At 39.1% G+C, this 14,552-nt stretch overlaps 1 protein-coding gene across 8 annotated transcripts in view; it reads left to right on the top strand.

Annotated features, from left to right (window-relative positions):
* Nucleotides 1–14,552, top strand: part of LOC130920496 (meiotic nuclear division protein 1 homolog) — an 80,701-nt gene that overhangs the window by 59,101 nt on the left and 7,048 nt on the right. For 7 of the 8 annotated variants that reach the window (XM_057843782.1, XM_057843778.1, XM_057843773.1 and 4 more), the window contains 16 exons: nt 1,486–1,563; nt 1,933–2,086; nt 4,954–5,012; nt 5,084–5,189; nt 5,269–5,371; nt 6,934–7,078; nt 7,212–7,382; nt 9,588–9,657; nt 9,822–9,945; nt 10,181–10,250; nt 10,332–10,441; nt 10,542–10,611; nt 10,948–11,081; nt 13,458–13,600; nt 13,677–13,866; nt 14,049–14,234. In XM_057843782.1, coding sequence (XP_057699765.1) covers nt 1,486–1,563; nt 1,933–2,086; nt 4,954–5,012; nt 5,084–5,189; nt 5,269–5,371; nt 6,934–7,078; nt 7,212–7,382; nt 9,588–9,657; nt 9,822–9,945; nt 10,181–10,250; nt 10,332–10,441; nt 10,542–10,611; nt 10,948–11,081; nt 13,458–13,600; nt 13,677–13,866; nt 14,049–14,234 — 1,913 coding nt within the window. The remainder of the gene's footprint in view (nt 1–1,485; nt 1,564–1,932; nt 2,087–4,953; nt 5,013–5,083; nt 5,190–5,268; nt 5,372–6,933; nt 7,079–7,211; nt 7,383–9,587; nt 9,658–9,821; nt 9,946–10,180; nt 10,251–10,331; nt 10,442–10,541; nt 10,612–10,947; nt 11,082–13,457; nt 13,601–13,676; nt 13,867–14,048; nt 14,235–14,552) is intronic. The other variant, XM_057843775.1, reaches the window with a different exon arrangement.

Genomic DNA, 14,552 nt, shown 5'->3' with positions numbered 1-14,552 from the left:
GTGACGTTGCTCGTGAAGAACACGTCACGCAAATAAACAAATCTGATTTGTCGATTGATTTTGTACCTACTGGAAAGGCTGTGTCCCGGACTTTTCTCTCAGTGTTTGAAAAATACAGGGAGAACAGTCTGGCCGTGCCAGGCAAACACTCAGTTGCCTTGACATTTTTCCGAGTAAGGGCAACGACGTCATGCATCAAGAGAGACAATAGCTAATTAATATGCTCACTCGCCACCCTGTGGTCTGGGGTGTGAATTGCAACCTGTCAAAATGACGGATGGACTTCAGTTTTTCCCGTCACCGTTTTAAAAAACCGGTGAACGACGGAAAATATTCGGTTAACGCGACCCCTGTACGGTACATATATGCATTAATGCACTGTATTATCAAGTGCGCCATATGGATGAAAATAAACTCATTCATTGATGATGCGCTTCATAACGTGGTGCGTTTTATGTTCCAAAAAATACGATACATGCATTCTAGACCATATGCTGCGATAAACTCACCTGTACACCCAGATGACTAATACTATAGATATACTATACATGCTGGGTTTAGGAATCTTTATTCGAGCTAAGATCTGACTTGGGTCTCTTCGAGCTGTGGTCTGGACGTAGCCAAAGCAGTTTGAAAGTTAAGATGTAGCCTATGCAAGAGGAAGTGGGCTGGCAGAGTTGCCCCTAATGCTCAGTCAGTTCGCATTTCTTCTTCTTTAAAAGAAAGATGTTACGTAACCTTACTGTACCTGATTGCCAAAGTCGACAACCTTTTTTTTTTTTTTTTTTTTAAATTTTAAAAACACTTTTGTCTTAATCCATTAGACTTCACAATCATATTTGTATTCATAAATGATATGCATCAATTGAGAAGATCTACATGTAGGACGAGCAATTTTGAGTTAACAACACATCAGAAGGTTTTGTGCGAACTTTTTTTTTTTTTTTAATCCCCTATTTGTTTCTGAATCAGAAATCATTTATTGTCATTAGGCAGGAAGCACAACAATATTGAAACTGCAAGTCTCAAATACAGTGCAAACACAGGAACCATAAAGGTAAATGAATAATGAATATAACAAGCAAACAAAAATATAATTACTGGTAAGTGAAACAGTGAGGTTTTTTTGGGTGGACAGAGCACAGCAATGTTTTTATGTTGTTCATTCAGGACAAAGACAGTTCGAGGTTAGAAACTGTTCTAAGGTTTGCTAATTCTATACTGCATTAACCTGAAACTTCAGTCTGCCCGAGGTTATACTTTTGTTTTGAATTTATTATAATCATTTTGAATTACAGTGCACCTGCATAAAATTTTCTTCGTAGAAGTTGACTACAGTAGCTAAAGTAACCACAGCTTATTTTTTTCATTCTAATTTTTGGAAGCCTCCAACCCTGATAGTTGTCTCCCTCTGTGTGCAGCTGAGTGAAATGGCAGTCCACAATTTGCACTCTATTAACGTGTGTCCTTTTGTCGCTTATGCAGGAAGATGTGTCCAACATCACCATACTAGGTCTTTTGCTGGAGTGCAGCCTACCCAAGAGTTTTCTCATCAGTTCACAGGTATTTTCTGTTCTATGTCCATTAGAGGTCAGACTCATACCCTAAATCCCAATTTTGCTGTACATGTTGACTAACTAATGCCATTTGAGTGGAATGTAATGGTTATTCTGTATACAGTTCTGAAAAAAATAGTCCGACAAATGAAAAATCCAATTTGATCAATACGGGAATTTAGGGCACCTGTATGGCACTTTATCTTCACCGCATGGTGCCCAAATTGCTTTACAATGCCTCACAAAACTTATCTTCTTAACCCGAGAGTACATTGGCGCAATAAGTCTGCCTGGTGTAACTCAGGGGGGCTGGGGGATCTTTTTATAAGCTTGTAACAATTTTTTATCCTGAAGTGTGTTTTTTCCTCATTGTTAGAGTTCCTGCCTCCAAAGCGAGGAACATCTCAGTCTGCAGATGGACCTGTCGGCACGTGGTGACCAGCCTGCTGACCTGGACAAGCTCAAGCCTTATGTTATTGAGCACATCCAACTGCTGCTCATGGTCCCCACTGCTGGACAGGCTGCAGTAGGTGGGTGTTGCCTTGGTGTGCCTAAGAGTAAAAATTACATTCTACTTGTTAAAATGCTTTGGTTTTGATAAAATGTATTGATCTTATATATATATATATATATATATATATATATATATATATATATATATATATATATATATGTATATGTATGTATATGTATATATATATGTATATGTATATGTATGTATATGTATATGTATGTATATGTATATATATATGTATATGTATATGTATGTATATGTATATGTATGTATATGTATATATATATGTATATGTATATGTATGTATATGTATATATATATATATGTATATATATATGTATATGTATATGTATGTATATGTATATATATATATATGTATATATATATATATATATGTATATATATATATATATATGTATATATATATATATATATATATATGTATATATATATATATATATGTATATATATATATATATATATATATATATATATATATATATATATATATATATATATATGTATATATATATACTGGACTGTCTCAGAAAATTAGAATACACAATATTCTAATTTTTTGAGACAGTCCTGTGTATATATACAGGACTGTCTCAGGAAATTAGAATACACAATATTCTAATTTCCTGAGACAGTCAGGAAATTAGAATATTGTGTATTCTAATTTCCTGAGACAGTCCTGTATATATACACAGGACTGTCTCAAAAATTAGAATATTGTGTATTCTAATTTTCTGAGACAGTCCAGTATATATATATATACACAGTGGTACCTTGACATATAATCGCTTAAACACGATTTTTTTCGTCATCCGACGTAAGATTTGACTCGCCATTTGTTTCTACATCCGACGACATGCTCGAAATACGATGATTTATGACAGCGCCGCAGTTTCTTTGTTTTGCAAGACGGACGCACGGCGGATTTTCTTTTGAGAGAAATCAACAGTGGTTCCAAGAAGGTTAGTGCAGGTGATGAAAAAAGGAAAAAGGTGACGCTTACCATTGAAATGAAGATGGAAGTGATATAGAAATAAGAGCGTGGTGTGCGCATGCGTGAGCTGGCTAGACAACATGGCCGTAGAATGTCTACGATCTCGACGGTGCTCCACTGACCTCCGTTCGTCTTTATAAGTTAAGGTGACAATTATTATTCTGGTGAAATCACCATCTTCATCACATTTTTAATCATTTATTTCAGAACATGTGCAACACAACATACCTACTCTCCGACGCAGTTGACTCCAAAAACAAAACATTAAAAGAGAAACTAAAATCTCTACCGCACATTTCTCACTCTGTCACGTCAGCCACGCGGTGCGTTCAGGTACAGCACGCAAAACGCATCATTACCACATTAGAACCTGATTTGTTACATTATTACAGGAATTATAATACTTATATTATTATTATGATTTTTATTGATCATTTGTTTTTCTATGTGTAATTGCCATTTGTAATAGTACCAGCAGTATTTATTAATGATTTAGTGTAGGTTTTAGGGCTGTGGAACAAATTATCGGAATTATAATGTATTCTTATGGGAAAATCCTGCTGGACGTAGAACCATTTCGACTTACAAATAAGGTCCTGGAACGAATTAACTTCATATGTCGAGGTAGCACTGTATACATGTTTTATTTGAATATTGATTTTTCAAATTTTTTGATTTGATGTGTGGATACTTTGGGAGGATGGAGTACTGGCCTCAGTATTTGTGAAGGCACCAATCCAAGAAGAGTCTTTTCAGTGGCATTTCTACTTGTTTCTGCAAGACATTGTTTATATTCGGGGTGCACATAATTTTTTTGCCCAGGTTCTCAGACGAGGACCTGGAGATGTGACTTGGTCCTCATTGAGCTTGAGAGCCGACCCGCCTGATGCGATAAATTTATGACAAGCTTTACTTAGAGCCAATTAACTTTAATTAATTATATTGACAATTAATGCTTGATTAACATCAACTGGCACAACAAAATTGCCATTACTTTGAAGTGAAATATAAAGAAATAAAAAGCACCAATTCAAAATAAAGGGCATTATGTGGCTCACACATTAACTCCAAGCCTTTTTAAAAGTGGTATGTCCTCCTCATAAGACCTCATTGAACGTGCATGTTTAGCTTTGTAAAATGCGAGCAAAAACACGTTTGTCAGTGCATGTCGCTGTTCATTACCTTTATTCCGCCCTATTTCGCCACTTGTCCATAGGGCGAGAGGGGTCCTGTTTGACATCGATAGTTTGCTTAATTGCCACATGCTCTGTTTTTTTTGTGCTTTTCAAAGTTTGGATGGCTGAAATTCTTTGACCCTACATAAAATGCGCTGCTCTTATCGGCGACATTGGGATTCTCACGCATTTCCGTGCGAGCATCATTTGCTTCTAGCCATGGTACCTCCTGTTGCCACTTTTCAGCAAAAGTCCTTTTTTTCGGTAGCTCCGGTGACGTCTCTGTCGTCTGTCTGTCTTTTGACGGGGGTGGGGGAACACGGAAGTAATTACTCAGTGTGGCCTGCCTCTTCGACATTTTGAGAAGTTATTTTTTTTGTGTCCGCCGCAAATACAGTGGTCAGCCATCAGTACGCAAAAGTGTATGGAAGCCGTTGAGGGCCAGCGCGTTTGTCTACGTCCAGTACGCATGCACGCATGCGGACCACTTATGTGCACCCCTGTTTATATTATTCAGTATGCTGTATTTTTCCATTAGCTTTGCCTTTTGTGTATGTTTTTCTTCCACCAATGTTTGTTTTCTCACTTCTTTACTAAGAGCAAATTGTATGCGTGTTAACACTGAACTGAAAGATTTGGTTTAATTTTGACAGAATTTGCTTAAACATGTCATTTTTCTTTTCATTTCACCTGCAGGGGAACCAAAAATAGGCGTTTATATGCAAAATTCTGGAAGCAAAAGGCTATATATAAAAGTGAGTTGTTTGTTTTTTTGCAATCATTAAACATAGAAATGTGTGCATAATGGCGTGTTTAATCCACCTAGGACATACAGTTGCTGTCCAAAGTGGATGCCAATCTGGAAATCAATCGACTTCTTCTGCCATCAGAAGCGAAAAACTTTTCTGAAGTGGCCTCCCTCACTTGCAGAGGTAAAAATCTCCTTTCAAAGCAACTGCAGTGTGCTGTTCACTATTTACCCTACTTTTTTTTTTTTTTATGTGAGTCCAGGTTCTATGCCAGGCCACAGTGGGAAATGCGTTAGTCATATCAGTTTAAAGATTCGAGGCAACCAGATGACTCACAACCTGGCTGGATTACATATCACACACAGGTAATAATGGCACATTTGAAAAATTATAGCAGTATATTCCAGGGTGTACATAGATCATGAATGTCTTTTTAAGTCTTAATTTATTCTTGGATGTCCATTAAATCTTAAATCTTCTGTTCAAAGATCTTAAAAGTACAACAGTTGTACTATTTTGTAGTAGTTATTTGCTACCATAAACAACAAATAATTCTGTCATAAAAAGCCAGTTCACTTTCATAAACTAATAATTATTGTAAATGCCCACTCCCTATAGACCCTACCCACGTGACGTCACAACTCCGCTCTCCTGACTGGTGCCGCCCACTTGTCCGGCAACACATCGTGTTGACCTGTTACGGCTACGTACATTCCTCCTATTTACGATGTGTTTTTCTACTCGTTAACATTAATAATCAAAATGGTGAAGGCGTGTGTGGCGGTCGGTTGCAATAACAGAGAAGATAGACGGAGAGACTTGAAGTTCTACCGGATTCCGAGAGACACGGAGAGGAGAGAGCGAGATGGGCTGCTGCAATTCGACGAGAAAACTGGGCTCCAAACGATTACCACAGATTATGTAGTAGTCATTTTATATCTGGTAAGAGGCATTTAATATATATTTAGAGGATTTTGGGCTGACAACCACAATTAAGATCATTGCTAGGCTAATCGCCGACAACATACACGTATGTATGTAGTGAGTGCTATCGCTAAACCATATAAACATTAAAAGCCCTAGCTCCATTGACAAATGACATGAAATACATTAGACTTGACAGTGGATGTTAGCAAGAACAAAAGATTTTGAATTGAAAATTTCGTAACTCACCTTCCGAGCACAAGATTCCTGCCGAATTTTCGTGGACGAGGACCTGTTTCACCCAACCAGCAACGTAGCATTTATAAGCCTCCAAGCTCTTAAAGTTTTTCAAACTTTCGTGAGAATAGGCTGATTTTGTGTGGACAAGATAGTTGTAAATATCAGGGTCAGGCAGAGACGGCGAAGGCAGCCGGTCAAAAATCATCGATTTAGGCATCAAATATGGATCTGGCGACTGTATAGAACGAAGCTTTTCCACATAACGCCTTTTATGCAACACATCCAGTGAGTTTACGGCATCAGAAAGCACCGGGTCTTCCATGAAATGCATTTTAAATTCCTCGATCAATTGAAACCAATGCTAATACAGAGACAAAATGACGGACAAGTGGGCGGAACCATACAGCGAGCACGTGGTTTTATGACGTCGGTGGGTAGGCTCTATATCAGGGGTTTTCAACCCAGTCCTCAAGGCACACTGTGGGTCCTGGTTTTTGTTCCAGCCGATCCAGCAGAGACAGTTGAACCAATGAGGCTTCTGCTAAAACAAGCCACACCTGACTGCAATCAACTGATTGCACTTGTAAAACACCAGATTGGGGAAAAAGTGTTGTCATCTTGTTTGGTAAGAATGAAATCCTGCACCCACAGTGTGCCTTAGTGGAATAGGTTGGGGACCCCTGCTCTATATGATATCTGCTTTGGTGCCTAATGGAAATCAACAGGACTACAATTATTATTTATTCTTTTTATCTGCCTCTAGGTGGAGCACAGAGGACCTGTCCAGCCTATTCCAAGTGAAACAAAAATCTACAGAGCAGGTGGAATTGTGGATGACCAACCCATTCCCACTGCCACTCACTGTGACAAGTGCCAGCCTGTCACATAAACTGCAGGGGGCGATGAAGGTATACTTTTTACAAGAATAATCCTATAAAAACTATTGGATGGATATGTTCCTGACCCATATTATCAAGAGAGAACAGTATTTTGACTTTACATGCTTGCTGACTGCTTTTTCTGGCATCCTCTGCCGTCTAGATGATGAACTTCCACAGGCCGCTGACGGTACCACAGGGCTGTTGGCCTGTATTGTCCCTGCAGCTCTTCGACAGGGCGCTGCAGGCCAGTCACTCCTTCACACTTGGCCTGTACACCACACTAGGTGCCGCTGTGCGTGTCCCTCTCTACTTTCATGTGGACCCTTCGAAGGTTGGTAAAAGCTGTCATCATCGGGTGATTTTAATAGAGTAATTTCTAGTGCATTTGGTAGAACTTTTTATTGATACCTAAGCTCTGCATGATACCACTGGGAGTTGGTCTACAGTAGGAACATGGTCGGATGTGATGTGGAAAGCACTCAAAATATATTTCACTACTGCTAAATGAAATGTCGTAATGCAAGCCAGCCAGAAGGAAAAAGTCCTCAAAAGTAAGAACGCTTTTAGTGACACCACAAGTTGTTGAAGATGGAAACAACTGTGGTGTCAGTTGCTTTATTTGATAAACGACACACAAACTGCACAAGGCTGTAACTCACACTGGCTACGTTTACAGTATTCCAATTGAAAGCCTGAACTGAATAAAAATGCTTCACGTACACACACCATTCGGAATTTTCATACCTGATTAAAAGGGGTGGTTTATGTCGATATATAATTTGAGTAAAAAAGCGAAAAAAAAACCTACTCAAGTAATGAGTAACATTGTGAGTAACTGCTTATTTTTGTTGGATTTTTTTTTTATACGGTATTTTTCCTCAGCACAAACTTATCTATATGAACTGTTGTTATGATGATACTGTACAATAACACATTACATAACCACGTTAAGCCAAAGGAAAAAAAAAATCCATGAATTCCGGCAAGAGGGAAAAAAACACAGAAATGAAGCATTATTCGTCCAAAGAGCATGAGTGCCCTCTAATGGACAAAACACTTCCTACTTTGAACAGTGAGTAGGTCCTTCATAGTTCCTAATATGAAATTAAAATGATCATATCTCCGATTTTCCCTGGTCAATCGGTGCTAAATAACACAAACTGGGAGAGAGGTTTAAATCAAGTTAAGTGCAGCGCTCTGTGTCAAATACTAGAGCTGGGAATCTTTGGGCACCTAACGATTCGATTACGATTCAGAGGCTCCGATTCGATTATAAAACGATTATTGATGCACCCCCCCCCTTTAAAAAAAAAAATTTTTTTTTTCCTAATGTTTTGTACATTAGTTCCAAAATTGTTCAAAAATACTCTGTCTAAACCAAACTACTATTTCAGTATCAAGTTAACATATAGCGGTAAACAAATATACAAAAATAACAGTAAATAAAAAACTCCAGTCCCCATTCTGTATCAGCAGCTTTAAACTATATTCAATTAATTTAATGTTGTGAATCAACCGTTAAAGTTGTTAAAATTGCTCCCGTTATTCCATAATTTCCCTTTTGTCAACTTTCGACGTGTGAACGTTTTTAAACTATTTTAAAGATGGATTCAAGTCAATTTTTTACCGATTTAGGAGTATTTTAGATAAAAAGTTAATTAGGTTTGCTTGGAAGGTTCGCTACAACAGCCTTGCAGGGAAGTGTACTGTTTTAAGATGGCGGCCGTTTACTAACGCCCGCATCTAGCTTTTTGTAGATGTGCTGCTAAGGCTACCGAATCCTTAATGCATCTAGTCCTATATAAATGATATCTACCGTAACATTATGTGGATGTACTTTGTAGCAGCTTTTCGGCAGCAGTCAGGTATGTTGTTGTGTTTTTTTTTTATCTCGTGGCATGAGTTGAGCTAGAGCCGTGAGTTGAGCATTGGCATTACCCGAGGGGCCGGGTAATGAGAAGCATGATGTTTAGCTACTCTCGCTCCGTTCCTCATTCCGAAGACCGCGCGGCGCGCTGAGTGTGTTGTACTTCCGCTTTACTTGGCATATTTCAATAATCGGAACTTGGATGTTTGTGAATCGTTCTCGAATCTTCCACGGCCGAATCGCGAATAATCTAAGAATCGGAAATTTTGCACACCTCTATCAAATACTTCATTTTTTACGGTGCTTTAAAGACGCCACGTCATTGCACAAGCTGGCGTGATCATTGAAGGGCAAGCTTGCGTCTGATTGGTGTAATGGAGTCATGTGGTTATTGTTGCGACGTCTCATTGGTGAAATTAGTAGCGCTACTCTTGGCAAAAAAAAAAATCTAATATGTGGAAAAAAGAGGGAAAATGTAACGACTCTTGTATAGCCCAAAGTAGCGGCGTAAGAGTAGCGTTTTTTCTTCACAAATCTACTCAAGTAAAAAGTATGGCTTAGTAAAACTACTCATAGTACGTTTTTCTCAAAAAGTTACTCAAGTAAATGTAACCGAGTACATGTAACACATTACGACCCACCTCTGATAATAACTGAATACAAACCCAGCAGGGGGACTTGGTGTTTGAGTCTGAGCAAGCGTGTGGACAACCCTGCCCGCTCAAGTTGTCCGAAGCAGGTAAGATGTCAAAATCACTCTTTTAATTAATGCTCTTTTTCATACTTTTTTTTTTTTTTTAACGTAGCGTTAAGGAGAACAAACCCCAAGAAAATGTTTGTGTCATTTCAGTAAAGTAAGTAAATATGTTCTGCTTTTCCTCCTAAAAATGTTCCATCTTTCAGGTCGCTCAGAGTGGCAGCGCACGCTACTTCCGGACTTCTCTCGTTCATGTTGGACGGTAGACAGCAAACTGGCTGCGGAACTCTTCTCCCGTTGGAAGAACTATAAAGACAAGCTTCCTTGCAGGTAAGCCAGAAAAGGGTAAAAGTCACAATGCAATAACTTTACTGCCTTTGTACCAAGCACTGATCTGAACCATAAATCATAAAACAAGCTGTGATAAATCTGTGACTTCTGTGCGTGTTCCTGTGAGCGTTCTTAAGTTTATCAAGTGCTTATCCTCTCATGATATTGTAATACCTTGAAAACCTTCAGCAGGATTCTTTTTATTTAGTCAATTTCATCAATTATACTTTCCCAGGTGGCCCAGACTCCCCGTGGAGACAGCCTCACCGCTGGATTTTGGTGCCACGCCCATTAACGAGAGCAAGGTAAATGATTGCTAGTAACACAAAAATAAAATGAATAAGTTGATGAATAAATAAATACTGAAAAATGTCTGTGTGATTTAGGTGAAAACTTTGCTACTGAAGAACCCTTCCTCATCTGTGGTTTCTGTGGAAATCCAGATTCTCTCCCTGTATCCTTCCCCGCTTGGCGCTCTGGATCTTCTCACCAAATGGTATAATAGAAGATCATTTTGCTTGGTTCTCTGGTTTTCATGTTCATCACGCCTCATATAAATGCAGTCTTGGTGGTTGTTTTTAAAAATTCTTTTTTAGGTTTAACATAAGCCCTCTAGCGGTCAACATCAGTACTGCGGAGTTCTCCCTTCTGAAGGCACCCCCCAAAGTGAGTTTTAACGCCTTGATGCCTTTTGTAGTGAAATAGTCACTTTCCAGCTCAAAGCAGCCTCAGGTTTTTTTTTTTTTTTTTTCTAGTATAAATGCCTGTTGTTGCTAATTCGCATCATGCATAAAATAATATGTATCATTATTACTCTTTTGTATTAGTGTATAAATATCTATTTTGTATTTTAATTATCTTTCTGAACTTGATTTCGCATTTACTTAAAAGCAAAAGCATACTTTTTAAAAAAATTTTGCTGTCACAGGATTAAAACAGATGATATTTATTGCTTTTTGCGTTCTGTACATTCTTTGACCATTTCCTGTGTTCTTTTTTTAGGCGAGCGAGGACAGCATGGGCCTCAGGGGTGAGGGAGTCTTGCGCCTGCTGCTGCAGCCATGGGAGTCCCGCGAAGTTGCCGTTGTTTTTACGCCATCTGAACACAAACCCACTGCCACTATCCTCATCATCAGGTAAGATGGAGTTTCAACAATCAGCCCCTCAACTTGAAGTGAACTATTTGATCATCGTTTATAGACAAAGTTGACATAAAATTGTCTAAATCCTCTTTTGAGGCTTTTAATAGAATTGTTGTTTTCGTCAACGATGACAATAACCAAAATATTTCGTCAACGAAAGTTTTTTTTTAATGACGATGATGAGCTAAAAATGTGTCTTGGGAGCAGAGGTTGCGCTAGACATTTTCGTTGTCTGTCATTTTGACTGACAGGGTCATAAAAATCCGGTCATAATCTATTTTTACCCGTCACTTAAATTTTTAAAATGACAATGATGACATATTCAATAGTATTCAGTTTTCATTCAATTTTAATTAATATTGTAACGCTTGCTTGGCGGCGAAAAATTAGACACGGAAGTCGTGGTATTTTTCTCCCTCTTTTTACTCTGCTTACCGCCAACAACACCAACAAAACAACAACTCCGCCCCCAAAGAGAAAGAGGCAACTATATAGACCCCAATCACCAACGTCACACAATGATCTTAATTGTGGTTGTCAGCCCAAAATCTTCTAAATATACATTAAATGCATCTTACCAGATATAAAATGACTACTACATAGTCTGTGGTGATCGTTTGGTGCCCAGATTTCTTGTCGAATTACAGCAGTCCATCTCGCTCTCCTCTTCGGGTCTCTCAGAATACGGTAGAACTTCAAGTCTCTCCGTCTATCTTCTCTGTTACTGCAACGAACCGCCACACACGCCTTCTCCATTTTGATTATTAATGTTAACGAGCAGAAAAACACGCCGTAATAGGAGGCATGTACGTAGCGGTAATGTGTAAACACGACGAGTTGACACACAATATGGCGGCTCCAGTCAGGGGGGGCGGAGTTGTGATGTCATGTGATTGGGGTCTATACACAGGCGGCAATCTAGTCCACCAATTGGATGACGCGCTGGCACACCGGGTGCACCAATAAGAACCTCGCGTTGATGTGTCAATCACGGTGCCGCCGCCATACCCCGGTGACGCTACAATATTCTGACAGGATAGCCAACGACGTCATGCATTAAGAGAGACAATAGCTAATTAATATGCTCAGTCGCCACCCTGTGGTCTGGGGTGTGAATTGCAACCTGTCAAAATGATGGACGGACTTCAGTTTTTTCCGTCACCGTTTTAAAAAACCGGTCAACGACGGAAAATATTCGGTTAACGCGACCCCTGCTTGGGAGACTAAAACATAACGAGACGAATGCCAGTTTTCGTCTGACAAGATGAAAATGCGACTTTATTTTCTGTCATATGTTTACAATGCGCGATGTTTTCATATTGCGCATGTTAGGTGTTAGGATGTGCTTCAAGCTTGGCTGCGCTTCATTTTGCTTGTTTTGAAACAAATGGTTATATTTGTTATCTTGGCAAAAGAATATCCAATGTTGCTTTAGCCTTTAAAGTTCTGTGCTGAGTGATCATCACACTCTTAATGTAACTCATAGCGTTAGCTTAGTGTTTGCGTTACCTTTAGCATTTAGCGTGGCAGTCATCGTTTTAAGTGCGCTGACTTAAAAAAAAAATTTTTTTTGCATACAGTTTGTGGCGTCCTGATGGGTTTAATTAATTGAAAATAGTTTTGTTTTCCGCTGAGTGTGTATTTTTATCATCACGAAGTTGGCGTTGTCCTTGTAGATGCTGGAATATGTGCATATCTGTCAATGTTCGTTCGAAAGTGTTGCAAATCTTTATTTGTTTTTGGACTAAAACTTTGGAATTTCACAGACAAAAACATTTTGAGTAATCATTGATGAAAACTAGATGAAGATGAACACATTTAAAAATGACTAAAATATGACTATTTTTGTCCAAAAGACTCAGACTAAGAGGAAAATTAAAAGGGCTGCCAAAAACAACACTGCAAATAGCAAAAAATTAATTTTTTTACTTAAAAAAGGAACAACACTAAATGTTTTTCTTTTTCTTTTAAAGTTTTATGGATTCGTTTTATTTACATTTTTAATAAAAGTAAAAAAGTAGAAAAATTGCTAACATTCTCTTTTTGTATTTATTGTTGTTTTTTGTTTATAATTAAAACAACACAAAAATGGGGGGGGGGACTCAACCAACCAAATTCAATTTGGCCCTGTGACCTTTGACCCTAAAATTAATGCACCTCTTCCATTTCATGTCACAAACCTATCCTGCAAGATTGAATAGGTTATTGGTATCAGTCGTGAGAATCAGGAAGTTGTTGGTATTAGTTTGGAGAGAGAGAAATATCAGGAAGGCATCCATTTCAGCTTAAAACTGACATATTTTTTCCTTTTTCAATAGTTTAATTTTGTGGGCCTTAAATTAAGTTTTGTGTTTTTTTTTTCTCCTCCAGGAACAACCTGACTGTATTCGACATGGTGACAGTGAGGGGCCATGGGGCCAAAGAGCTGCTCAGGGTTGGTGGCAAGCTACCCGGTCCGGGCGCGTCCCTGCGCTTCAACGTTCCTCAGTCCACGCTAATGGAATGCAGAGATGGTGAAGGCTCAAACACATTGTGGCCATGAGTCTTTATCGGCAAATAGATAATAACATTTAACCACATTTCTGCCAGGCATGCGCGGCAATACCAAGCCACTCTTTGCCATCCGCAAGAGCTTCAAGGTGGAGAACGCCGGTGAGCTGCCACTCACAGTCACGTCCATGAACATCAATGGTTATAAGTGTCAAGGCTTCGGCTTCGAGGTGCTGCATTGTCACTCCTTCAGCTTGGACCACAATTCCTCATCGGAGCTTACTGTAGCGTAAGTTGCACTGGCTGAGGTGTCATGCAGTAGTTACATGTTTTTCCACTTGTTGATTGCTTTGGGGTTAATCCCTTCCCTGATATACTGTAAGACAGTTAAATCAATCAATACCATCTACTTTTCATGTTGGCTAGACACTAAACTATTCTTCACAACTTTTTTTTATTGATTCCCACCAGGTTCACGCCCGACTTTACCTCGTCCTGGGTGATCCGCGACCTGGTACTGGTGACGTCACGTGGCTCCACCTTCCCGTTTACCCTCAATGTGACGCTGCCCCACCACATGTTGCCCCTTTGTGCCCAAGTCGTGCCAGGCCCCAGCTGGGAGGAGTCATTCTGGATGGTCACGCTCGTCTTCACCTGGTCAGTACCCATAGCTCTGGACTCACTACTACCAAATGAAAGTCCAGGTAATCCCAGGGTTACGACGTACTCAATTGAAGGGATTTTGACTTTACGACGCCGGGGTCTGGTCCGCCGTTTTGTCTCGTCTTTTTTTCTTTTCCCGCACAAACAGTACCTAATTGTACCTCACAGTAGGTTATTTTTTACTTTACTTTATAAACATGACGAGTTTTGTCCTCACAAAACGTGAAGTTGTTCAGCTTGATGGACAGCAAACAAAGCATTTGTCCTTTTTGAAGCTTTTTACTTCTTTCACTTTTGACAATTTGTAAAGCT

This window comes from Corythoichthys intestinalis, chromosome 8 (assembly GCF_030265065.1).
Source record: "Corythoichthys intestinalis isolate RoL2023-P3 chromosome 8, ASM3026506v1, whole genome shotgun sequence".
In the NCBI taxonomy this organism is placed as follows: domain Eukaryota; kingdom Metazoa; phylum Chordata; class Actinopteri; order Syngnathiformes; family Syngnathidae; genus Corythoichthys; species Corythoichthys intestinalis.
Note: the sequence above shows the minus strand (reverse complement) of the source record. Positions and strands in the feature narration are given on the sequence as shown.